This window comes from Olea europaea, unplaced genomic scaffold, assembly GCF_002742605.1.
Source record: "Olea europaea var. sylvestris unplaced genomic scaffold, O_europaea_v1 scaffold3042, whole genome shotgun sequence".
Taxonomy (NCBI): domain Eukaryota; kingdom Viridiplantae; phylum Streptophyta; class Magnoliopsida; order Lamiales; family Oleaceae; genus Olea; species Olea europaea.
The window spans coordinates 35,014-60,918 of NW_019249110.1; the positions used below are offsets into that span (position 1 = coordinate 35,014).

The window sequence follows — 25,905 nt, forward strand, 5'->3', positions numbered from 1 at the left end:
CCTTGTGTTTTATAAACAAGGTATGGTCCGAATTACTTTGTTTATAGCCAAAATCCTTCATTGTAGTGGAGAACCGTCCGAACCATGCCCTGGGTGACTGTTTGAGTCCATACAATGCCTTCTTTAATTTACAAACTTCAATTCTAGATGAAAAGTTGCGTCTAGCACCAGGTGGTAATTCCATATAGACTTCTTCCTCTAAATCTCCATTAAGGAAAGCATTCTTGACGTCAAATTGCTGTAGAGGCCAATCTCGGTTTGCTGCTATGGATATTAGAATGTGAATGGTATTGATTTTGGCAACTAGAGCAAATGTCTCTTGATAATCCACACCGTACTTTTGTGTATATCCCTTCGCAACTAACCTTACTTTGTACCTATCGATACTGCCATCTGCCTTGAGCTTCACTGTGAACACCCATCAACATCCAATTATTTTCTTTCCTTTTGGTAAAGGACATAATTCCCAAGTTTTATTCTTCTGAAGAGCCTCCATTTCTTCATTCATCGCCCTGGTCCACTTTAGATCTGCTAAAGCATCCTGCACACTACTAGGAATAGACACAGTGGACAATTGATTAACAGTAAATGCATTTGATTCTGACAACCTATGGGGCGAAACATGATTACTAATTGGATATTTAGTCTTGGCTTGAGGGTCAGGTTCATATTGTTTCTTCGGGATTCCCCGATTTGACCTTTGTGGATATTTGTTGGCTCCTTCTCCTGTAGTAGTATGAAATTCATTAGGTTCATCAAGAATTTCATTTGACGTTACCTGAGGAAAGACATTTTTGCTTGGTTCTTCGGTTAATGGTGTAGACATGGGCAATGTTGGAGTTGAGTCAGAAACAATTTGGTCCTTACACGAAGTTGGGTCAGCATTATGATCTCGACCCGTGGGTGTTGCAACATTCGGTTCCTGTACTGTTTCAAAAAAGATTCTATTTTCCTCAACTTTGAATAATCCATGTCCACCATTGTCATGACTCTCCCCCTGACGAAATGGCCCAAAAACTTCTCTTGCATAGTATGGTTCCAATTCATGAAATGAAGCGTCCAAAGTCACATGTATCTTCCTAGTTTGAGGATCATAACATCGGTACCCTTTCTGAGAGTCTGAGTAACCTACAAAGACACATCGTTTCGCACATGGATCAAGTTTACTTCGCAGAACTTTAGGTATATGAACATACACCGTACATCCAAATACTCGTGGTTCAAGATTTGGGAGATGAGGAACGGAAAGTATCGATTGCATCTTTTGTAGAGGAGTTTGGAACTCTATCACACTGGATGGTGTTCGATTAATCAAATAGGCCGCTGACTTTACTGCCTCACCCCAATAAAACTTTGGCATATTCATTTCAAAAAGAGAGGCTCGAACTATCTCCAAAATTTGTCTATTTTTTCGCTCTGCTAGTCCATTTTGCTCCGGGGTGTAGGTACAAGAAGTTTGGTGGCGAATTCCATGGTGATCCAAAAAATCACCTAAAATATGATCTACAAATTCTGTACCATTGTCAGATTGCAGTGTGCGAATCTGTGTTTGGTATTGAGTTGCCACCATTTTGTGAAATTCTTGAAAAGCTGTACTTACATCATTTTTGTTTCGTAGAAGAGATATCCATGTCATTCTAGTACATTCATCAATAAATGTAACAAAATAACGTGCATTAGAGAGTGAAGGAATCTTTGCAGGACCCCAAACATCTAGGTGAATGACCACAAACGGTTCAGAAGCTTTATTAAAACTTGGTAAATAGGATATTCGATGGCTCTTGACCAGTTGACAAGTTTCACAGTGAAAAGTTAAATCACTTAATCCAGAAAACAAATGTCGTTGTAACTTTCTAAGATAACCAAAAGATAGATGCCCTAGCCTTCGGTGCCATAACCAAATGGTTGCTCGAGCTTTATTCTCACTACTTGTTTGATTCGCCTGACCGATCTCTGACCCCTTTCATTTTGTCAACTGCAAATGATAAAGTTTGCCCCGTCTAACACCATAACCAAGAATCTTCCGAGTTAGAATGTCCTGAAAAACACAATAAAAAGGCCAAAAGGTTACAGTACATGAAAGGGCAGATGTTATTTGGCTAATAGAGAGAAGATTATATTCAAGGGATGGGACAACAAGAACGGTATCTAAGGTGAGAGTGTCTGACAAAATGATAGTTCCCTCTCCAGTAATAGGAGAAGTACTACCATTAGCTGTGGAAATAATTGACTTAGAAGGATGGTTAAGAGTGTTTAACTGACCAGAATCCATAGTCATATGATCAGATGCACCTGTATCAATAATCTAAGTATCATTCTTAGAAGTGGCAGAGAGTACAGAAGCTTTACCAAGTGTACCTGGGTGAACAACATTTGCTATAGGTGGAACCTGTTCTTCTATAGAGGTCATCATGGCTTTTCCTCCAATATTCTTTCGAGGCTTCTTTTTAAAATCCCACCAATCAGGATAGCCTAATCTCATAGCATCGCTCTTTTGAATGGCCCGATTCTCCACAATGAGTACATACGCGCCCTCTAGATTTTCCAGTACTTGAATTACTCTGATCCTTTCTAAAGTTTGATGATATTCCATGTTGATTTTGATTGGCTATCATCGCTGAACTTTCAGATATCGGTGAGATGCTCCCATTGTCTGCCTCTGTTGATATTCTCTTCGAACATAGGCATATGAACTCTCAAGATCAAGCTTGGGATCTTTTCACAGGATTTCGCCATGAACCTGTTCAAACTCAGGGTCAAGTCCACTTAGAAAAATATGGACTCGAAGCCTTGCCATGGCTGAATGAAGTTGAAACAGTCCTTCAACAGTTTCTACTTGTGACATAGTCCTATGATCAGTTTCTTGAAAAATAGCAATAAGTTCATTATAGTATATTGAGAGAGGGCGGCCATTTTGCTTGATAGTGAAAGACCTCTATTCAATTCAAAAATACACGTTTCATCTGATCCGTCATAGAAGGTTTTAGACACCGCCTCCCATATCTTCTTAGCCGTAGGAAGACGAATAAATCGTTGCATCAAGGATGGACTCATGGAGTCGATGAGCCAACTCTTGACTCTACTATTTTCAGTATTCCATGTCTCCAGTTTTGGGTCTTCACGTGCAGGTTTTTTCACTTCGCCAATAAGGCATCCAGCTTTGTTACGAGCGTCGATCCTCATTTCCATGAGTTGAGACCATAATGAATAATTAGTCTCATCTAGAATGACGCCAGTCGGAAATGCAGAGTTGTCTTGATGAACTACAACCCGCGGTGCCGAAGTCATGGTTGGTATGGTAGTTACGTTTGGAGTAATCTCCATTTAGACTTACTACAGAAGTTCGGGATGCAGAATATACTTTTTAGACAGGCTCTGATACCATGTCAAGTTGTGTTTTCTGAAAATATTTTCTGATAATTGTATTTTTCTCCAATGGAGGATATATAACAGGATAATTACGTGAGAAAAAATAGTAAGTGTCCTAAACATAGAAGGATCCTAATAAATTACAATATCTTAGTCAATTATCCTAATATGCGAAATCAGTCAGAATTATTTACATAGATAGGCTAGATATACAGCTATATACAGCTCATGTTGACAATATTCATTAGGCCTACAAACGATTTGCAATGACTAATAGAATATCTATTATTACTTTTGCTTTTTGACTGGCTTGACTGATCTGCGGAGGTTCATTACCTCCACCTTCATCATAACTATCATCACAGGTGGAAACGTCAGTTAAAGCAGCTGAGGAATAAGTTTGTAAATCGGTTATTTTAGATCTGTCAGTAGCATTAGGTAGAGGCTGGCACACATCGAGATTAGAAATGGCATCTTGAATAACTTATACGCATGTATCAGCTACTGGACCCTTGCCAAATGATTGAACCGCTTGTAGGATTTCTTTGGTCCCCTCAAGGGCCATATCGAGTGCTATTGGACCCAAATCACGAGGATTTTGGCCCCTTGGGAACGAGGATCTGACCTCAAAACCTGGTTGCATAGATGGATTACTATTTGCGGAGCAAATGTTATCCACAACCACATAGGAGTACTAATGCAAGAGAAGCATAAATAAAGGATTTGGAAGCCATTTTTTGGGTTCTGGAGAAAATGGTTTTCTTTTTTCCTTGGCATAAAATGTGATGGAACAAGTCTTATACATAATATTGGTGACTGAAAAATATATGGAACAAAATTTGATGTGATTTAGAGAAATTTTATTTTGGTCCAATTTCTTATTTTTTGTAATTTAGATATTTTAGGACTCTATTTTCTTGTTTTACTTGATTTCTAGGTTTTCTAGAATTTATTTCCTTTTAATATTATTCTAGGTTATTTAGTATAAATAGTTTAGGGGTTATTTTCTCATTATTGTAAACAGGACTTTTTATGATGAATTAATGGAGAATTCTCTCAAGACGCTTTTGCTTCAAATTATCTTGTTCTTCTTGACCATCGAACTTATCAAGAATTAATTGTTCTTGTGGCGTTCAAAACAATGGCTGTGCTTTCAATTAATTATTTGTAATGAAAAGGTTGGCATGTCCATGTGATTGTATTGATTGTTTGGTTTGTGATTATTGAGTCAAATCCACAATTTCAGGTAAAATTCATCGTGTTGCGTAATCAAGAGGTCCTTCATAGCGCCGTTCTTGTTGGGTTTCTTGGTTCTAGTATTGTGGGTTGAGTCCAAAACCTTGTTCCTGGCTTTCTTGGGATCCAGTGTCAATATCTTGTGGGTTCAATAGCGACTGTGCTAACCGGATTCGCATCATTTGGTATCAGAGCACAGACTCCAAAATCAAGGTTATATCCTTTTTCGTTGTTTTTGTTGTGTTTTGCTTTTGTTTTCCATGTTAGTTTGGTGTTCTTCGTGTCTGTCATTAGTTTTGAGTCTTAGATCTAAAATCTTTGGTAGTTTAATTGCATTTGTGTTTTGAAAAAAAAAAGGTCAAAATTTTTTCCTTTTTTTTACTGGTCATCGGTACGTTGCTGTTCATCTGTACGGGTCCCAAAAAAAATTCCCCAAGTTTACCGACTAATTCTGTGATTAATTTTTTTTCTATCGGGTCAAATTCCAATTCAAAAATCACTTTCTTGAATTTATAAAAATTCCATTCAAAATCTTCCAGTTCAATCCTTTTGAGTATGAGTCACAATTTCCACACATCCTAATTGGGAACCAAACAATATGTCTGAAAGGATGACTCGACGGTTTGAGAGGATGTTGGTTAAAATGGAGAATATGGGAAATAGAATGGATAGGCTTGAAAGGTGATGTAAAAATCTTGGTGATGGAGTTGTGTATCCACTGGAGGGTAGAACATCAATTGGGAAGCATGCTGGTGGTACATTGGATTATAAGCGTGAATTCTCAAAAATTCGCGACTTGATTAATTCTCACATTGATCATGGAAAGGAATGAAAGGGCAAGAAGAAAAATTGTGAGGTGTTTAGTTGTGAGAAAAAAGGAGAAAAGCCACAAGAGCGTGAAAATGTGGTTGAGGGTGGAATTTCGAAATGGGAAGTGGAGTTGCAAAAAGAAAATGAAAAAAGAGTCTTCGGAGAAGGGGGAGTTGGAAGCGAGCTTAAATAAAGAGGAGTGTGAAGTTGAGGGGACGTTGGAGAAAACTAACATTTCCTTCCCTTGCTTTGCTGATTCTGTTTTGCAGGTTATCAAAGATTCAATCTCAGAAAATGATCACATTGGAATACCACTCGTCCCAGAAATTGAACATCAGTTGGTACTACATCATTTAGATTTTCCTTACCTACCGGAAATTGACTTTATGATTCTTGAGGAGACGACGGAGTTTCAAAGGCATTGGAGGAACTACATATGCAAAGAGTTGATTGAGGAAGATGGACTGAAGAACAATATGGATACATTGGAAGTGACATTGCGTCAAGTGCTTGGGTCAAGTAAAGTAAGGAAGATGCATGATTATTCATCAAGTGGAGTTTTCATTCGAGCATTTCCAACTTGCAAAATTAAGTAGTCGAGGCGAGAACATTTTGATTGATTTACGGTGATTGGGTCTACATTCAAAAGAGGAGAGTTTGAGGTCAAAAGAGGTCCAAATTGCATCCGAGAGGTTGAGCCATTTCATATGCTTAAGTTGATTGAAAGTAAATGATATAACATAGATCCAGATTCGAGGACGAATCCTCTTGAAGAGAGAGGTCTGATGTGATCTAGAGAAGTTTTATTTTGGTCCAATTTCTTATTTTTGGTAATTTAGATATTTAGCACTCTATTTTCCAATTTTACTAGATTTCTAGGTTTTCTAAAATTTATTTCCTTTTAATATTATTCTAGGTTATTTCATATAAATAGGTTATTTTCTCATTATTGTAAAGAAGGCTTTTTATGATGAATTAATGGAGAATTTTCTCAAGAAGCTTTTGTTTCAAATTATCTTGTTCTTCTTGAACATCAGACTTATCAAGAATTAATTGTTCTTGTGGCGTTCAAAACAATGGGCGTGATTTCAATTAATTATTTATAATCAAAAGGTTGGCATGTCCATGTGACCGTGTTGATTGTTTGGTTTGTGATTATTGAGTCAAATTCACAATTTCAGGTGAAATTCATCATGTTGTGTAATCAAGAGGTCTTTCACAGCACCGTTCTTGTTGGATTGCTTGGTTCCAATATTGTGGATTGAGTCAAAAACCTTGTTCTTGGCTTTCTTGGGATTTGATGCCAATATCTTGTTGGTTCGATAGTGACTGTGCTAACCGGGTTCGCATAAAAATCTTTTTCATGAAATCTGGAGGATAGGCTAATAACAGAAAACTCATGCTAAATTGATATAATTTGGTAGGTCAAATGCCAAAGACTACAAATAATTTGTAATTAAAATACTTAATGAATCATCTTTCATGCTTGTATTATTTCCTAATTTGAATTTTGAATGGAGTAATGATATTCACCATTAGTTGTAATTATAACATATCGAGGTGGCAATAGGGCACAACTAAATGAATATCATTATTATTTTGAATGAACTCTTGTTGAATGCAAGTTAAGAATCCATTAATTTTAGATGCAAAAGAATTGGAAAAATAATATCTATTGTCAATGGGTCCCATGCAGCTTGCTAATTGGCAGGCCAGATTCCATATGCTTAAGAACAAGCTCAACTCCAAGCTATGTTCGATTTTTGCCAAGGTGAGCCTGGCCGAGCCCAACAATTATAATGGTTAAGTATCTTCTAAGCGATTGTAAAGGAGTTTTGAGTAAATTTTTAGAGAAAAGATTATACTTGTAAGTATTGTGTTCTAGATTCAATCAAATTTTGACATAAACGCTTTTAATATATACTTGATGTGTTCTATTATTTAATTGAGTTTATATTCTAATAAATTGAATAATAGAAGTCGTAGATTTGAGTCTTGGTAATTTATTAATTACAAGGACTTGTGATTGTGAGATACAAATTACATATGATTGAATTTTAAATCATCCATAGTTGTAGTAATAATAAGTTACAAATATAGTTATTACAGATGGACCATTACGTGTGATATTTCTTACTTGTGAGTTAAGTGTTCGCTAAAGGTACAATGGACTTTTGAGTCCGAATCGATCCCTCAAAGAGTGTTTCTTCCAATTACACAAGAGTTGATTCAAATTAGCGATAGAGACACACACAATTAAATTCTTTGAAATTAGAAATAAAGAAAAAATACTTCTAGGCTTAAATTTAATTATTAGCTATGAAAGTGAAAATGTTCTAAATTTTAGATGAGTTGGAATTCATGATTTCGCCTGACCGTCATTTCATTAATATCTCGCAAACCAAAAAATGTAAATTACCAAGTTACAATGTTAGACCCGATTTTTTAATTTTAGTTAATTACCTCTCTCGATTGAAACTAATCCTAGTTGATTCGCTTTACCCCTCTCTATGTTGATAAAAATGCAATCAACCACATTAAGTTGAAGCGAAAATAACACAATGGGTCACCTAGGGCTAGAAGTATATCTCCTATGAAAACCTATTGAATTAATTACTTTGGTCTAGAATGCACATCCATCTCTCAATAATTGCACACACCACCTAGCCCAATCATCTATTGGCCAAACAAATGATGGAAATGTAAACACAATAAAAAATGCACAAGAACAATCGTACCTTAGCATCGAATGGTGAATATATAGATATTAATGAAACTTAGGTCAAGTTACATCATAAATCCCAAATATAAACCCTTAGCCCATTATCAAATAGGGGTAGAACGTGGAGAATGTGATGAGATTCATTACAAAATGAAGGAGCTAATAAAAAGATGCAAAATGAAAGAAAAAACCCTTGTCTTAAATGTATTCTTGAATAACAATAGGGTTGAAATCTTGAATCTTTCCTTGAACTCCAAAATCTTGGTTTGAATCTTCTCCTTTTCCCCTTTTTTCTTTTTCTCCTCAAAGCTAGGGTTTGTTCAAGACGAAGAATGGGAGAAAAATAGTTCAATTTCCCTTTTGAATGACTCAAAAATTGTGATTTTTTAATTGCCAAATGGTCCCTAACTGATTAAAAACAAAGCCAAACAGACCCTAGCTGCAACGCTCTGTAAGTGGCGTTACGATGATAAACGGACTGAGCCTGGGCACCGCTGCAGTGCCACTTCCCATTTTCGTGTTATTACAGGTCTTGTCCTCCGGTAATTGTGCCTTCAGTCCCTTAACTTTCATCTTGTAAATTTAGTCCTCAAATTTTGAATTTTCTTCAATCATGCCCTCAAAAATTGTATCCTGAGGTCCCTACACTTTCAGTACTTGTACACTTGGGTCCCCAAAGTCATCTTTTTGTGCACTTTTGGTCATCTTTTCCTTCCTTTAGCTATTTTCTCCTCTAATTTGGGATTTTGGCCTACAAACTCTATAATTACACAATTATGAATAGAAATCTGCTCAATTTCATCAATAAATAGCCCATTAAAGTGCCTGATAAGTGTGTAAAGACACACATATCAGTAAGTAGCTAATCTCATAAGTTAAAGTTTGATGACACTTAAATCAATATGTGAATATTTTGTTATAAAACAAAACATTGGAAATTCGCTAGGAAAATTCCACATGTATAGCTATTTGAGTGCCAATGTTTAATCTTTAACATTAGGTAGTGAAATTGGTCCTTCGACTTGAGTTCATCATGGTACCTTATATGGTAACAGCCATACTATAGTGATGATAGAACATTGCTTCGCTAAGAGTCACTAATTTGACATCTTTCAGATATGTCAAGAATTATATAAAAGTTGTGAATGATATAGATGTTTCATCACTCTTAGATAGTAAGAGATTATAATCTTCATTTTATTTTGTTAAGTTGATAACAAAATCATTGGCCAATATATGCTCATAAATCAAAAAAAGTTTTCAACTTATATTGACTTAAGAGTGGGATGAAAGGTATGATTAATAATCGAGATTGACACACTCATATATCTCAAGATCATATTGACAAAGACATTATAGTTTCACGGTAAATGAATAAGTTTATTTTTATCAAACCACATTACATTTCTCGTTACATGTATTAACTTGATATATTGTTAGATGTCAATCTAGATGTATTTAATGGGTTAGTATCATCTGGATGTACAATAGTAAATTGAAAGAAGAGAGATGAAAGAATAATATTTCCTGGTGGCATTTAATGTTGGTTGATGTGATCTAGCCCCAGCTTGGTCCTCTTTAAAACTCTTCAATTTAATTTTTTCTCTTTTCTATTTTCAACCACACCAGAGATATGTAATCAAATTAATTAAATATGCTCAATGAGAGCTTGAGAGTGGTAAATTGAATACAATAGGTGAATTTGATCGAACACTATATTAGATTGTGAATCTTGATTTAAGACTTAAAGGTGATCAATAAGTAAATTGTTCTGCCCTTATAGCTATTCATCATTTAATTTATGAATCAATCTTTGTGTGCATCCACATATTCTTACATATTGAGATTAACAATCAAAACATTTAAATCTTTGTTTGCTTTATCGAATAGTAGTTATAAAGAAATTAAATTAATTGCTAAAGTATAGTTTTCGTGGAAACGATGCCATATTCATAGGTCTACTTTTATTACTTGTTAAGATCCATACATTTGCTCGATATAAAATTGACAACAAGTTTTTGGCGCAGTTTACTCTTAGTCTTAGTTTAATTTATTTTCATCTACTATTTGATTTGTTCATTTCCTTTTATTTACAGAAAAAAGGTGTTCGTTGTAAGCTCCGTACCCAAGGTGACATTATTTAGCTGTTTGATTCAAAAATAGAATGTACTTTCTTGCGAAGACGCAAGGAACACCAACAAAAATAGCAACATGAAATGGCTGACGATCGAATATCCCTATTCCTATTCCTATTCAACCAATTGGACAAGTGGCAGCACGATAGTGGCTCCACCAGATCAGCAGCATGAGCAAGGGGAGATTTACCAGTCTCAATGTTCTCGACTTCTATAGCATCATCCGTGTTCTCCAATATTGTGTATCCAGATTTTGAGGTAAATAATTTTCAGATAAGGGTATATTAGATCAATTTGATTTCCAACACTCTACAATTCTATGTGTTACCTCATGAGAATCCGAACAAACACATTTTCAGATTTCTTAGAAATTATCTGAACTTCCATGCTCCGTGGATTAATGAAGATGCTATTAAGTTGCAATTGTTCTATTATAAACTAAGAGATATGGGATTGGAACGACTAGATGCTGAACCTTATGAAGTATTACTATATGGGGGAAGCTAACTAGAAAATTCTGCAACAAATTCTTCCCACCAGCGAAAGTAACAAAAATTAGATTGGAAATTCAAACTTTCCAATAAATGGATGGAGAGAGCTATCACAAAACACAAAATAGGTTTAAGGAGCTAATGAGGAAGTGTCCAAATCATGGGATTACCGTTAAAAATCAAGTGCAATATTTCTACACTGGACTTTCACCACTAGTGCACTTCGAAACGAGGAAAAATATTTAGTCTCAAATTTATTATTTTTTTCTTTTTTAAAAATATGAGGGTAAAAAGTATCTTCACTTCCTCTTAATAAAAATATTTGAACGAAAATCGTAATCAAAAAATTAAGTTCATTTTCTTGATTATAGGACTAGAAACTAGAAATTGAGTACTGTTAAGCGTATTTTGTACATTTATTTAGGCCTTTAAATATAGATATTTAGAAGTGGTTTTGATGAATTATGACTTAATCTTTAGTATATTTTGTTTGCTAGGCAAAACACATTGTTTGGAAATGAAATTAGAATAAATGAATGAAAATCAATGTAAAGTGAATAAATTCAAAGTTCATGGACTAAATTACAAATATCCAAAAAATGATTTGAACCAAGAATCTATGATTAAAGACTACAAGGAATCAATTGAATAAAATTGAAAGGTGAAGGAACAAGATTTAATAGAGAAAGGACGATCTGATCAAATGAAGAAAGCTAGGAACCAAAATGCAAATGGCACCCCATGTACACGGGTGGGGCAAATTCGATGAGTGCACAAGAGGCAAACCTATAGAGATTGCAATTAAAAAGTGAAAACCCTTGCGCCCACACCCATACACACGCATGAGCTTTATTTCGACCACATGGGCCAATTTTCCTTTTCAGTGTGAACTTTATAGAAAATAAAATTTTGGAGATTTCTTGCTCTATTTTTTATGATCAATAAGCATACAATGCGGGGAAGGCTAAAGGACACCTTTCATACCATGGAATACATCAAATCCTACAAGAAAATAGAGAAAAATCATACACCTTTGGGCAATTCAGAAGGCAAAATACAATATTTTAATCAATTGAAGATCCAACCTCGAATTTTATGTAAAGAAGGGAAAGTGTAATTGAAAATAATCAAGAAATCATTAAAGAAATTCATGATTCATCCTCTTCTTCTTTGTTAATCAAAACTCCAGGTGATGTTCCAAAATTCAAAGATGAATTCTTATAATTTTGTAATTCTAGATTAGAATGTATTTATTAAGATATAGATGAACCCTTTTTATGAAATTTTGATGTTGAAATTATTTCTTGAACGATTATTATTGTATTTAATGCTTTCCAATTACTTGATCACTAATTAGATTGATTTGTCCGTTTTATTATTTTTGAGAGAGACAATAGAATAGATAACACTTATAACAATTGTTGTGAGGTCTGATAGAAGATAGAAATATATCATTATGCCTTGTATGATTTTAGCAGATGTTCTATTATTTTAATGCAACTTTCATGTTCGCCTTTTTTAATAGAAATATAGGAACATCACATACGAGGAAATATTTAATTGCACTCAAGAGAGATTATTAATAACCTAGGAATATTGATCGACAAGAATACACACATATTGTAATGGTATTGAATTTTTTAAAAATAAATTAATAAGTAGGAGTCAAAATCTAATCTTAAAAAACACTCATAAATTGCTCATTAGAATAGTTAGTTTAATTAGTTAAGTTAGTATAGAGTTGATAATCAAATATTGACTATTAAATTAGAGACAATTAATCAATGCTAGATTAAGTACGTAGTACTCATGTGAATGATACTTTATTTATCACTTTATTACTTGTTCACGATACCGTGTACTTACAAGAATTCATATGATCAAGTTTTTGGCACAGTTTTTAAGGACCATAATATTTAATTAGTTTTAGTTAGTTATAGCTTTAATATGAATTTTGTATTTCCTTCTTAGTTTTTAAATTCATATAATCAAAATTATAGTGTTTTCCCCTTTCTTTTTAAGTCATATATGCAAAGTTCGAAGTATGATGATCTTGCTTCATTTGATCTAAAAATCGAACAAACATTCAAATTGAGAAGAAAATAACAAAGAGAAGCATACCAAAATAGCAAGCATAATCAATGATAGAAAACATATAAAATGAAGTAGTCGTTGGAGTGAATGAAAACTCAGCACATTTGATTGTAGAGAATTATGGGAGAATATATAGTTCAACAGTAGTGGAAAGCAGGTCCAACATAGCTTATCCAACATTCTGGCTAGCAAACTTCATTTGAGAATGGATATAATAAACATGTTTCAAAATGCATTAAAATTTTTTGGGTGACCGATTGACAATCTAAATGCTCATATATCGAGGTATCTAAACATGTGTGTGATAGTACATTTTGCACACTTATTTTGACCACAATATGGAAGAAAAGAAAAGTTCAGGGACTAAAGTGCAAATAGCCAAAAGATGACCCCAAAAGACAAAATGAACATGTGAAAGACTTGCAGGCTAATTTATAGAAAACATGAATTATTGAAAGAAGAAAAAATGAGAAAAGAGGTCAAGAAACGAGAAAATGAAATTTAAGGATTAAAACGTAACATTTTAAAGTTAATATAACTGGGCAACTGCAAAGTTATATAGGCCGGGCGGTTGTCCAACCACAAAGAACCAATGCTGAAGCTCAAAAGTTTTGCCTGGTGACTACCCGAGTTTTGCTGAGGTATTATTTAGGTGGAAAAAATTCTGATTTCCTTATCTGACTGAAATTCTTATGATAATAAATCTTGGGATGTCTTTTAAAGCTTTAGGGACATCCATAAGGAAGGTGGTATGCATTCTAACACATTCACAAAGGTTTGAAAGTATAGAAGAAAGCAAGGAACACGAAGATTAATTGGAAGAACCGAAGATTCAATTGAAAATTTAAATTGGTAATGTCGTATTTTCAACATTATTTGTGTTATCTTCTTCCCATCATGTTTAGCTAGATTTGTTTGTGCTAGAATAATGATGAACCATATGATATGACTTTTTAATCTTTAGTTTTACATTTTAACATTAAAACACGTTTTTGAAATTTGCATGGTTTATATGAATTTATTTTGTCCATAATTATTGTGCACGTGATTGTGTGAATTCGATGGCTTGTTTCATGCATCCGAACATGGGCGGAGGTAGTGGGGGGCAGGCTGGGCTATAGCCCAGCACTACTCCCCAGCCCATATAAAAAATTAAGAAGAAAGTGTAGAGTTTTTGCCCAAATGTTAGCATTAGCCCACTACTCCACAACCCATATAAAAAATTAAGAAGAAAGTGTAGAGTTTTGGCCCAAATATTAGCATTAGTCCAACTCTAGCTTGAATCTTAACCCAAGTCCAATGTTCAATTATTTAAATTTTATAAAAACACTAATTATTAATTACTCGTTTCATGAAATTCATAAATTGTGAATATTTTATTGTCAAATTGGATATTCTATTTAATGTATGTTTGACTAAAATTTACTTATAATTATTAAGTAAATTTTATTGTAGATAATTTGTATTGACTAAATTTAAAAGTAAATTACTTATTTCAATAGTTAGAGACACTACATATTTTTCAAAATTTAAAAGTAATTATTATTTTTTATTTCTGCGTTTCTTTTTATTTATTATTTATTCATATTTATTTAAAAAAATTACTTATTTTGACCATAAAATAGATATTATGATTAAAATAAATAACTTACTATAGATTTGATATTGACAATAAAAGAATATTTGATAAAATTTCTCTATTTATGAAGTAATATAGATGCGAGTATATTCTTGAAATCGAGCAGAAAATGGACGTGAATTAAATTTAATTTCTTTAACCCTCGAAATTCTTAGTTGGCTTTTCTTAGTTTGATTGAGATTCTTCACTCACTTTGAAATGCAATGATATAGAAGATCGATGAAAACGCCCAATAACATTTTGAGACAATAACATATGGACTACAGTGATATATAATTGATTGCTTGTTTCAATCAAGTTTCAATTGTACGGAAAGATTGGTTGTAAAAGTTATTAGAAGAGTACTTATTCAGTATTTTTAAAATTTTTCATTTGTTTATTTCTATCATGATTCAGTTAGTTTATATTTTTTAAAGTAAGCGTTTGGTAAAAAAAATACAAAGATTTAGTAAAATATATTAATGTGAGACATCTAAACTTTTTTTTTCATTGAGTGTCGTATACTTTTTATTGTGAATGCCACAAGAATAGCCTCTGAAACCGATTTCTTGTGGCGTAAGTTCATTAAAAAAAATTTAAGTTTTAGCTCATCCTAACATCATTTTTTGGCTCCGCCCCTGCATCCGAAAGAAGGGGAATAGGTTCAACATGTATAAAGCATTGTAGGGTCCAATAGGGGATATAAATTTAACGCTATGCTCTATGTGAATCTCTAAATATTCATAAAAATTCATCCATTCTTATATATTCGTATCCGTCATAGAAATATAGTCAGATCATATATGAGAATCGGTTTAATATTGCTCGAGAGAGATTGTTGAATAAAATAGGAGCACTGATTCATCAAAATTCAACCATGTTATCAAAGTATAAAATTAAGTTTAAAAGGGATTATTGCATGAGGATTCGCAATCCTAGTATGTTTATCATTCATTAGAACACTTCAAATGCATTTAAACATAACTTGCATTTAGTTAGTTAAATCTTTTATAATTGTATGCATTTATTTTAGTTATAATTTGCATCACAACAAACACTCTCGTTTCTATTGTTTCAGTTAAGGTCACAGTAATAGAAATTGAACTAAATCAATCTTTGTGGAATGATATTCGAATTTAAAATTCACTTTATTACTTGTTAACAAGCCGTATACTTACAGAGTTTTAAATTGAAATATATTTTTGCATAGCAAGTTTTTGGTGTCGTTATCAGGGTTTAAGTTTTAGTTCGATTTTATTTACTTTGACACTAATTTAAACTTTTTTATTTTATTTATTATATTTAGTTTTCCTACTCAAGTTTATGTAAGTGCTAATATTTCTCTTCCTTTAGGTTTGCATGCGAAGGTCGCTTAATGGTAAATTGATCCCTGCTAATGCAAAAATTGAATGCACCTTTCATTGTAGGCAAAGGGAGGCAAGAGCAACACAGCAAAAACAGCAAGTACCAATAGCTAATAAGCAAATCAAACTAGTGATTAATTATTTACAATCTAGTATATGCAAAGGTAGAAGATGAAGGAAATATGCTACTTGAGGACTTCATGGCACCGATGGTCATCCAAAGCCAATCTTGCATTGTATATCCCCCATTTGGACAACCAAACTTCCAACTAAAAATGAATGCCATCCAACTCTTTCAGAGTGGGTGTCCATTTCACGGAATGGTTAATGAGAATCCACATAGATATATCCCAATTTTTAGACGTGTCAACACTTTAAGTATCAAGGAATTTCAAACGATGCTATTAGGTTGAGGTTATTTCTACATACTTTATGGGATAAAGCACTCGAATTGCAGGATTCACTTCATGTTGCGAGCATAACTACTTAGAATAAGCTAGCTCACAAATTCTCCATGAAATTCTTCTCATCAGTAAAGCTAGAAAGACTAAGGCATGTCATATTGATATTTGCTCAGGGTGAATTTGATCCATTTGACGAGGCTTGGAATTAGGTTCAAGAACATGCTACCGAAGTATCCTCAACATAGCTTTGACAAGAAATGTGTCACATTTAACAAATACAGCACAAACACAAAAACAAAGTTATGAAGAATGTGGAGTGAATCACAGCACAATAGAATGCCCAATTCTGTTAAAAAGATTGAAACAGTTAGAGTATGTACGATGGGATTAGTGTCAACAAACACAATCCAAATTCGAACACTTAGAATCTCGATTGGAGAGATCATCCAAATTTCTCCAAGGCAGGTAACCAAAATCAATTTTGAAATCATAATAGAACCCAGGGGCAATTTTAGCATGATAAGAAAGTTTGGTTGGAAGAGATTTACGAAGTTCATGGAAAAGATCGATAAATGCATGGACGTAAACAACCAATTCATGAGGAAGATTGAAACAACTCTCCGAAATTAGGGTATTGCAATTAAGAACCTGGAGACTCGAGTAGGAGAGATGGCACTTTCTATGACGAGAAGGACACCAGGTACTTTACCAAGCAAAACTAAAGTGAATCCCAAGTGACATGTTCAAATAATTACTACAAGAAGTGGGTTTAATTACAAGAAATACGTGTGAAGAGATCGGGTACAATTGAAAAAATAGTTCTTTCTTCTGATGAGGAACGTAAGGAGAAACTGACTAGACCGAAGAGAATGAGAGTTCAGACATATCATGGGATAAAGTAAACGCTATTATCAATCCATACGAGCCACCAATTCCATTCTCTTAGAGATTGAAGAAGCATAAGATGGATCGATAGTACATGAAATTTTTGGAGATCTTCAAGAAACTTCATATAAACATTCCATTGGCTAAGGCAATTACCCAGATACCCAACTATGCAAAATTCTTTGAGGACATCCTATCCAACGAACGCAAGCTCAAGGAGCACGAAGCGATGATGTTGATAAAGGAATGCAGCGTTAGAATTAAAAAAAAGTTACCTCTAAAGCTAAAAGATCTGTGGAATTTTACTATACCTTGCACTATAGAAAATTGCTATTTTCAAAAAGCTTTATGTGATTTGGGTGCTAGTTTTAATTTGATGTCACTCTTTATTATCAGGAAACTAGGATTCGGAAAAGCTAAGGCAACTACAGCAACTCTATAGTTGGCTGATCGATGACCTAGTCATCTAGAGAAATCATTGAAGGTAGGGATGTTTTCGGCACTTTTGTAAATGATGTAAGAATTATTTATTTTTGTTTTCATTAAATGTGTTATTGTGTTACTCATAATGGAAGCATCATTTAGTATTTCAAATAAGAGAAAGAGATTGAAGCTGGCACTAATAACCAAAATTTGCATTTGTGTTATTGTATTACTCGTGAAGGAAGCACAGTTTGTGTGGTGCAAATAAGAGAAAGAGATTAATGGCAACACAAATGACCAAAATCTGCATTTCTAAAAATACATATTTTTACCATTTACTTAAGTTTTTTCCTATTGAGTATTACTTATGGTACTCATCCCTACTAAAATTTTACAGGTTGATTTAAGGCAAAGCAATGGTTTGGCATAGTGGCGAGTGTTCGGTGATTTGAAAGGCCTTCAACTTTTTAGTAAAATTTCCAGTTTGTATAAATCTATTATGAATACTTAGATGATGTTTTTAAAAATGTTTAAATGTTTGACTCATCTAGTCTTATATATATGTCATCTCAGCCATAATTTGAAAAAGTTTGAATGACTATGCATAAAGTTTATTTGTTGCTGGATCAAACTTCAGATTGTGTCATTCTATTTTAAAATTATATAACTTGGGCTACAGTGCATGTTTTAGAGTGAAGTTGTGAAAATTGAAAGATTTATGAGTCTTCTAGCAGTGGCCTTCAGAATTTTCTTAAAATATTATCTCGAGAAAAAGTTATGTCCGTTTTAGTATATCACGTCGGGTCATATTCATATTTTCTATCCAGCATAGTTGAATAATATTTTCATGCTTCAAACATTATCTTCGAGATCCTAATTTTTTATATGTTTTACTTATTTGAATGTAATAATCTTTGTTAAAATTTCAAAATTTTTAGCCAACATTTGCTAAACCAAACATATTTTTCAATCCGTTGCTGCACAACTGGTACTTGCTGTCTTTCCCAAAATCTTTTCCAAAATCAAATTGCATTATGGTTGTCTAAGTCTATATGGACAAATATCTCTCATTATATATATACACAAACAAATTATTCCTAAAAATTCAAATTTTTGGTTATTTATTTCCATCTTCTTTTTACTTATAATTAAACCATTTTCTATAAATTTATTCAAAGTTATCTCTAAATGTTTCATAAGTTCTTTATAATCTTTACTATGTACTAGAATATCATATATATATATACACAAACAAATGAAAGAGAATTAAATATGCTATCTATCTTTCTTTGAAAAATGGAGGGTGCATTTTTTAATCCAAAAAGCATGACTAACCATTAAAGCATCTTAAAGGAGTAGTAAAGGTTGTCTAAGGGATAAAATCTTTTACAATTTTTATTTGCCAAAATCCAGATTTACAATCAAATTAAAAAAAATATCTTACTATTTTGTATTTTATTTATTAGCATATTTTATCTAATATCTTATATCTATCTTCTATAGTATTATCATTTAATTTTTTTATTGTTTATAACAATTCTTGCTTTTCTCTTTTTATTTCACTATGATTTTTAACCATAAAGGCTATTGATATGTGTTGACTACTAGATAATCTTGTTACTTTTAAATCTAATTACTCTTTAATCTGTATATTAAAATCTTCTATATCCTAATTTGTATATTTAAGACATCTATATAATTAAGCTTAAAATACTTCTACAAAATAAAGATTGAACTCACTTAAAATTTACATTTTAATTATATACCAATATATTTTCTAATTCGACAGTTGGGTTGGCATGGTTGACTACATTGGACTTTATTCTATTTGTATTTTTTATGAACTATATATAATAATTTTTTTGCAGACCTCACAAAATCGAGGCCTTAGACGATCGCCTGTTTTGCATATACTCAAAGTCATCAGTGAATGTTATATTGACTATTTAAAAATAAAGGGGCAGCTGCGTTGCCGATTCAATTGACATTTTTGTAGACTGCTGGATAGAGAAAAATGAATTGGTTTTGAATTGATAAACACTAGGATGAAGGGGATTTTATATACAGGATTAGGACTGACGAGTAATAAATTACTGGCCAAGCACATTAAAAACATTTGCACCTCCGGTCCTTGAACAAATTCTCATTGAACACTTGAATCCCATTTTAAATTTCCTTTTTCGATCTTCAAACTTCCAATTTAGGGGAATATATGGCTATTTGGACGAAAACAATCCAAATTCTTGCACAATATCATTTTAAGCATGGATATTCCCGTCAATCAAATATAAAAAGGAAAAAAAATGAGAAAAGAATGGAAAATGTAATTGTCTTCATTTTTATACTTTTTTATTCTTTTTCTTTTTTTTTTAAATTGTATTTTAGAGCAAAATAATGTGTTGACAAGAAACCTCTGCCTCAAGTGCTCATTTCTCAGAATTTTTGATGTTTTTTTGTACTAAAAAGATATGTTTGCACTTAGTATTCGAAGTTTACATGCTCTTAAGTGTTAATGTTTAGGGATTGCAATTGCAAATTGTACAAATATAGACATGCGTGAGGCACATCGACTAAGCATTCATTGCATACAAAATGATGCACCGCATGGCTTGTCACATGTTTTCTACAAGTGTCGGCGTCTTACACACTTCAAACACGCATGCCAACCACTCGGGAAAGCATTAATAGCGTGTCGTTAATTTAAAATTGAATATATAAGAAGATGATGATGCACCATGTGAGTCGTCACATGTTTTCTAAGAGTTTTAGCATCTTATGCATGTCGAACATGCTTGCCAATCTAAAAGTTAGTTAGATGCAAAACAAAAGAACTCGCAGATGAGTAAATTCAAATTCATGTAAAACTTTAATAATCTTTTAGGGGTTCAGTATTTTACCAATATCTAAATAAATTAATTGTCGAGTAGTTCGAGTACCGTAAAACCTATTAACAAAGGCCTCAGCAAAAATATAATTAGAACCACCAAAGAAATTCAAAAATATTGAAGAAGAAGAAGGAGGAGGAGGAGAGAAATCAAAAACCATTGAAGCATTCAAGATTCAAGATAATTTTTCTATATTTCATCCAAAATCCTAATTTTTGGGTGATGTTACTTTGATTGAATCCGTAAATGTACAGATCGTGACAAATAATAAAGTGGGAATTTGAGTTCGAGTATAGTCACACAAAGACTTCTATTTAGTATCTTTTTTTTTTAATTGTTTTGAGAATATTTAGTATCAATTTTTACACTAACACATGGGTGGATTTAGTTGGTGGCATGTTGAATAAGTTGATCCACAGAAACTTTATTGATTTTTTTTTCAAATTTTAAATTTTTATAATTTAACTTAGGGTTGTTTCTTGGATAAAAGTGGAATTTGGATGGAATTTGAAATGTCTGATGGCTTAATAGATCGATAGATACATAAATATTCGTTCCAGATGTAACGGTTGTTATTTACCTAGATGTGAATTTTCTCTAGGGATGGCAATTTGAACCGTCAAAATCGAAAATCACCGTTAACTAAATCCCACGGGCTAAAAAAAAATTGAACCGATGGTGCAATAAGATAGATATGATAGTTGATTTTAATGACCCGGCCTGGAACAGGACGAGTATAGTATTTACACCGTCGACCCGTCCCGAACCAATTACCTGTTAAATTTTTTTTTTATAAGTATCTGTTAAAAATAATAGTTGGACAATTGGTTTCCATTATTCTTTCTATGAATAAAAATTGAATATGAATTGAGATTGGAGCTTTTGAGTTATTTAATATGAATCAACTTCGATACATAAGGATCAAAGGACAAAGATATTGTTTAATATTGTTATGTTGATAATACTGTTTGTTAAATTTGAATTTTGCATTTGAAAATTGGGATATTGTTTGCATTTTCATTTGGGAAGTTATTTGCTAAATTGATTTAGTATTGTGATTTTTTATTTTTTATTTTTTATTTATGTGTCATATGAGAATTTGAAAATATATCAACTGTGAATTGTGATATTAAAAATTAATTTGAGTATTGTGAAATGTGATTATATGACTTGTGAAAATTAAAAATAAGAAATTGGGGAATTTATAATATGTGATCAATTGGTGTTAAGAATTGAAAATTGAAACTTTATTTATATTTTAAAATTAGTTTTAGTTCTAATGCAGATTGTGGAATGATTTTTTCAATCGATGTCCCAACCTAGGTCTTGTAGTAGTGTATCTGATCTCGTAACTACTTCTAGTCAAGTAAACGGTTTATTAAGCATTGATAATACAAAGAAGTCTCATGTATCATTTATTTTATATTATTTCGGATTGTATTGTACTCTAATTTAATATAAATATACGATTTTTATGTTTAAGTGTATTTATATATAGATAGAATAATTTTTAATTTTATTTAGTTTGATATTAATAAATGACATCGCTAAATGGCCGTTGACCGTTGACAATCAACGATTGCACTAGCTGGGTCGAAGTCTTGGATTTATCCCTGTCGTGGTTATTAACCGTTCGAACCGAGTCGTGTCAAGATACGAACCGAATCGAATCGAACCGATCCGACTTACGTGATTGTGGCATGGCAAAAAAGTTGATGGTTCAGTATTTTTTTGAACGAACTGACCTCGAATTGAACCACTGACAACCTAATTTCCTCCTATGCTCTTTCTTCCTTGTAATGCATATTTTCTCTGTTTACATTACCTTTGCATATGTTTGATAGTAGATCATTAATTTTATTTTTTTTTATCTTTCTTCTGTATTTTTATTTAAAAATCTCCCTTATGCATTGATTCGGAAAAGTTAAAGGATTGGAAGTCTTAATTCCGAATCGACAGTAGAAACTAAATAAAAATATGTTACAATCTATGTAAATGAACAGGAATTTTGACTTTTTTCAATTTTACAAGTTGACCTAAGGATAAAAATTTCAATATTCAATGATACCTTCAATGATATTTTCTAGCTGTCATGAAACTTTAAAATATTTCTATATAGTAACCAAAATTTAAAAAGGTATTTTTTTTAAGGACCATATTAAAAGTACAAAATAGGATATAAAATAGTTTACAAAATTCACAAGTAGTGCCCCCTATTGGAGGGGTGACAGTCCTATTGGAGGGGCGATCCAATAGGGGGACGCCACTTGTGAATTTTGTAAATCATTTTGTATCAGAAGAATAATCTTTTTTTTAATAGTAACTTTTTTTTTTTAAACAAATGGTTACTGAATTTTCAAATTTTTTTTAACGCTAGTTTTAAATTTTAATATTATTTTTACTCATCGTTACGAATCATTTGAAAATATTAACAAATTTGTCTATCATATTACAGGAATAGTTAGTTTTCAGCAAAAAAGGGACAAAAATCTTCTAATGCTCCTGGAGTATTGGAACTCGGTACTCTCATATGCAATGTTTGTAGTAATATATTCAATTGATAGGCTATTCAATAAAAACTGTATGGTTCCCCCACTGCCCTAAACTAACTTCAAACTCATTTAAAATATTAACCAACTATCAATTCAAGATTTTATTTTGTACTTAAATTTGTACTAAATTAGTCTAAGGTAATCCATTTACATAACATTTGACAAGATTATGAGATTAAATTGTTAGAATTTTCATTTCACTTAAGTTATTTAACATTCATCTAATTTCAATTCACTAAGGCCCTTTGTATATGTGTTAAAAATCAAGTTATTGAGTTATAACTAGTGATCCCTCTCGAACAAAATAAATAAATTCATAAGCCTGAATTTACTATATCGCTATATAAAATTATAAACATATGAATGTCTTAAGTAACAGGAATTCTACCAAGATTGCATAGCCTATAATTATCTCTTCGTCTTTTATAATGTCTATATCATTCATTACACAATCCAGATTAATAAATATCCTCTCGATCTCAATATTATCCCCTATATGATTAATTGATGAGCATGCAATTGAAAGAAATTAAACATGCAATAAATAATTAACACATATTCGAATGGCATGAAATCTTGAAATTGTATAGAATCTATAGATATCAAAAAATTTGAGCTACGTCGTCATCCTAGTAAAATGTATTTAGCCACTCAAAATTTCTGGAGTTAAAAAAATAACGGCTGAAAGACATCATTGGACTCAATTACTCGGCTATTGTTGTTATTCACTACATGAATCCTAATAATGGTTCTTTGTCTCATTCCTTGATTATTATAGATCTCCTCGTAATTCAATGATGTTCCGCAATGAATTCCAAAATCTCCTGCAGAGCTGTCTATAATTTTGCACTAAAGATTTGAAATTTTCTTCTCTATTCCACTGCCTTAAATCTTTACTTTTTCTTTTCTGCCATGTTGCGTGCATTTTCTGCCCTCTTTCGTAATTCTTCTGACACTAGCTTCCTTCATTTCCACGAATTCTAGTCCCATATAAGTTCCCTCCAGCAAGTTTATTCATGCCCATCTAAATTTATAATTTCTAGGCCAACTTATGTTGTAATCTCACCGAGGCCATAATTCTATAAGAAACTGCAATTTTAGTCCCTCGATCCACCTTATTGTGCAGCCCAAATCTTTCTTTATTGCAATTAAAGATCTTCAATTTCGAAAGTGTAAACTTCGATACCAAAATGTAGATGTTATGCAAAGTTCATCTTGATCAATAATCATTTTGATGTCAAGTTTCCTACTTTCATAATCCAAAAATACACATAATTAAGCATCAAACTCATAATAATACTCACAAATCCCACTTTTGATTGCTTAGATAAGTGAAATTTACAATTAGAAAACGCTCCCAAACTTGCACATTTGTTTGTCCTCGAATAAAATATAACACACATTTAGTGAGACTTTAAACAATTATACTCAATCAATATAAGTAATTCAATATTTCCTCAAAATGCATATCTAATTTACAAAATTCAAACAAGTTAATAAAATATAAGAATAAAAAATTATTTAAAAAACTTCAAATATTGAATAGTCAGCTTTTGAGTAAGAGTCTGAGTTAATTATTCCCAATCCTATCGATGCTACTTTTCAAACAAAATATGCAAGTGTACGGGATCGTTGACAAGTAATAATGTGATGAATTAAGTTATCGTCCCATGAGGAATAACTGCTAACTTAACTATAGGTTATTGATTTCTATCAAATTCGATGTAGTAACACAAAAAGAATGTTATTTGTGTAATTATTATAACTTAAAGCTATTGATTATGTATATAAGTTATTTCTATCAAGTTATGAAGTAATGCATTGAATTTTAAAATCCACATATTGGCATCTATTTATAATTCTCGAATTATGTAGTTTAGTATTGTTTAAGTGTTCATGACAATTGATAATTCTATATTATTTAATATTCTTTTCCAAAATAAATCAAACATATCCTATACACGACCCCACCCTATTCCTAATCTGGAATCATATGTAAAGACATGCATTTAGCCACATGATAATTACACAAAGATCGCACGCACCACAAATGCTATACCTAATACCTATTGCCCGTGTGTCAATTATGCAATGTTTTAATCTATTGTGATTCTCCCAACGTTACAATAAGCAACAAGGTATCTAATTGGTAGCTAAGCAATCAAATAACGCAATATTAAGCATTCAAATAATGCAATAATAATGTATAATTAATCACCAACACAAGAATTTGCCAAACTATCAATTCAACAAATAAAAAACACATGACCGATGGTTTCATCATTCATCCAATACAAGAAAGAAGTTTAGTATAACATATTTATATCTAAATTATACAAATGGTTAGGAAAAGACATCATCCAATTCAAATAATAGATGTAGGAGCTTGAGGAATCAATTTCTTGTACTTGTTCTTCGATTTGAGCCTTGAATCTTCAACTTCTTGTTTTAATTCTCTCTAAAACTCTTTTTAAGCTACGTTTTGATTAAAGAATATGAGATAATCGAGTGACAATCCATTCTAGATGGCCTCTGGTAGGTTAAAAAGGCTTAGCAAATCGTTCCATAGGAACACGGGTCAAAAATAAGAAAACATAATATTTCCTTCAAAAGACTACCATGCTTGCGCACGGAGTTATGGTTTACCCTTTTTAGCCTCAGTTACTTTTGCAGAAGGGCCATGCTCATGCATAGAGTTTGAACATTTACTATGCCTAAAATGAGTTGAAAGCTAACTCAAAAGGATACAATTCCTCTAAAAAAATAATTTTTCCAATTCGAACGTTGATTATGCCTAAAATTAGTCTCATTCCGAGGTTGAAAATTTAGAGTATAACTTATTCGTTTAAGAATAGATTCTTAAAAATGCTTTGACTATATTTCATCTTTTTGACTCCTTTTCTCGTCTAACTGACCC

At 32.3% G+C, this 25,905-nt stretch overlaps 1 protein-coding gene across 1 annotated transcript; it reads right to left on the reverse strand.

Moving 5' to 3' along the window:
• Positions 1-3,619: 3,619 nt before the first annotated feature.
• Positions 3,620-4,784, reverse strand: LOC111384903. The gene is made up of 3 exons (XM_023009245.1): positions 4,709-4,784; positions 3,860-4,002; positions 3,620-3,814 (listed from the first exon to the last, which is right to left on the reverse strand). The coding sequence occupies exons 1-3, from the start codon at positions 4,782-4,784 to the stop codon at positions 3,620-3,622; spliced, it is 414 nt and encodes a 137-aa protein (XP_022865013.1).
• Between the last annotated feature and the right edge of the window lie 21,121 nt (positions 4,785-25,905).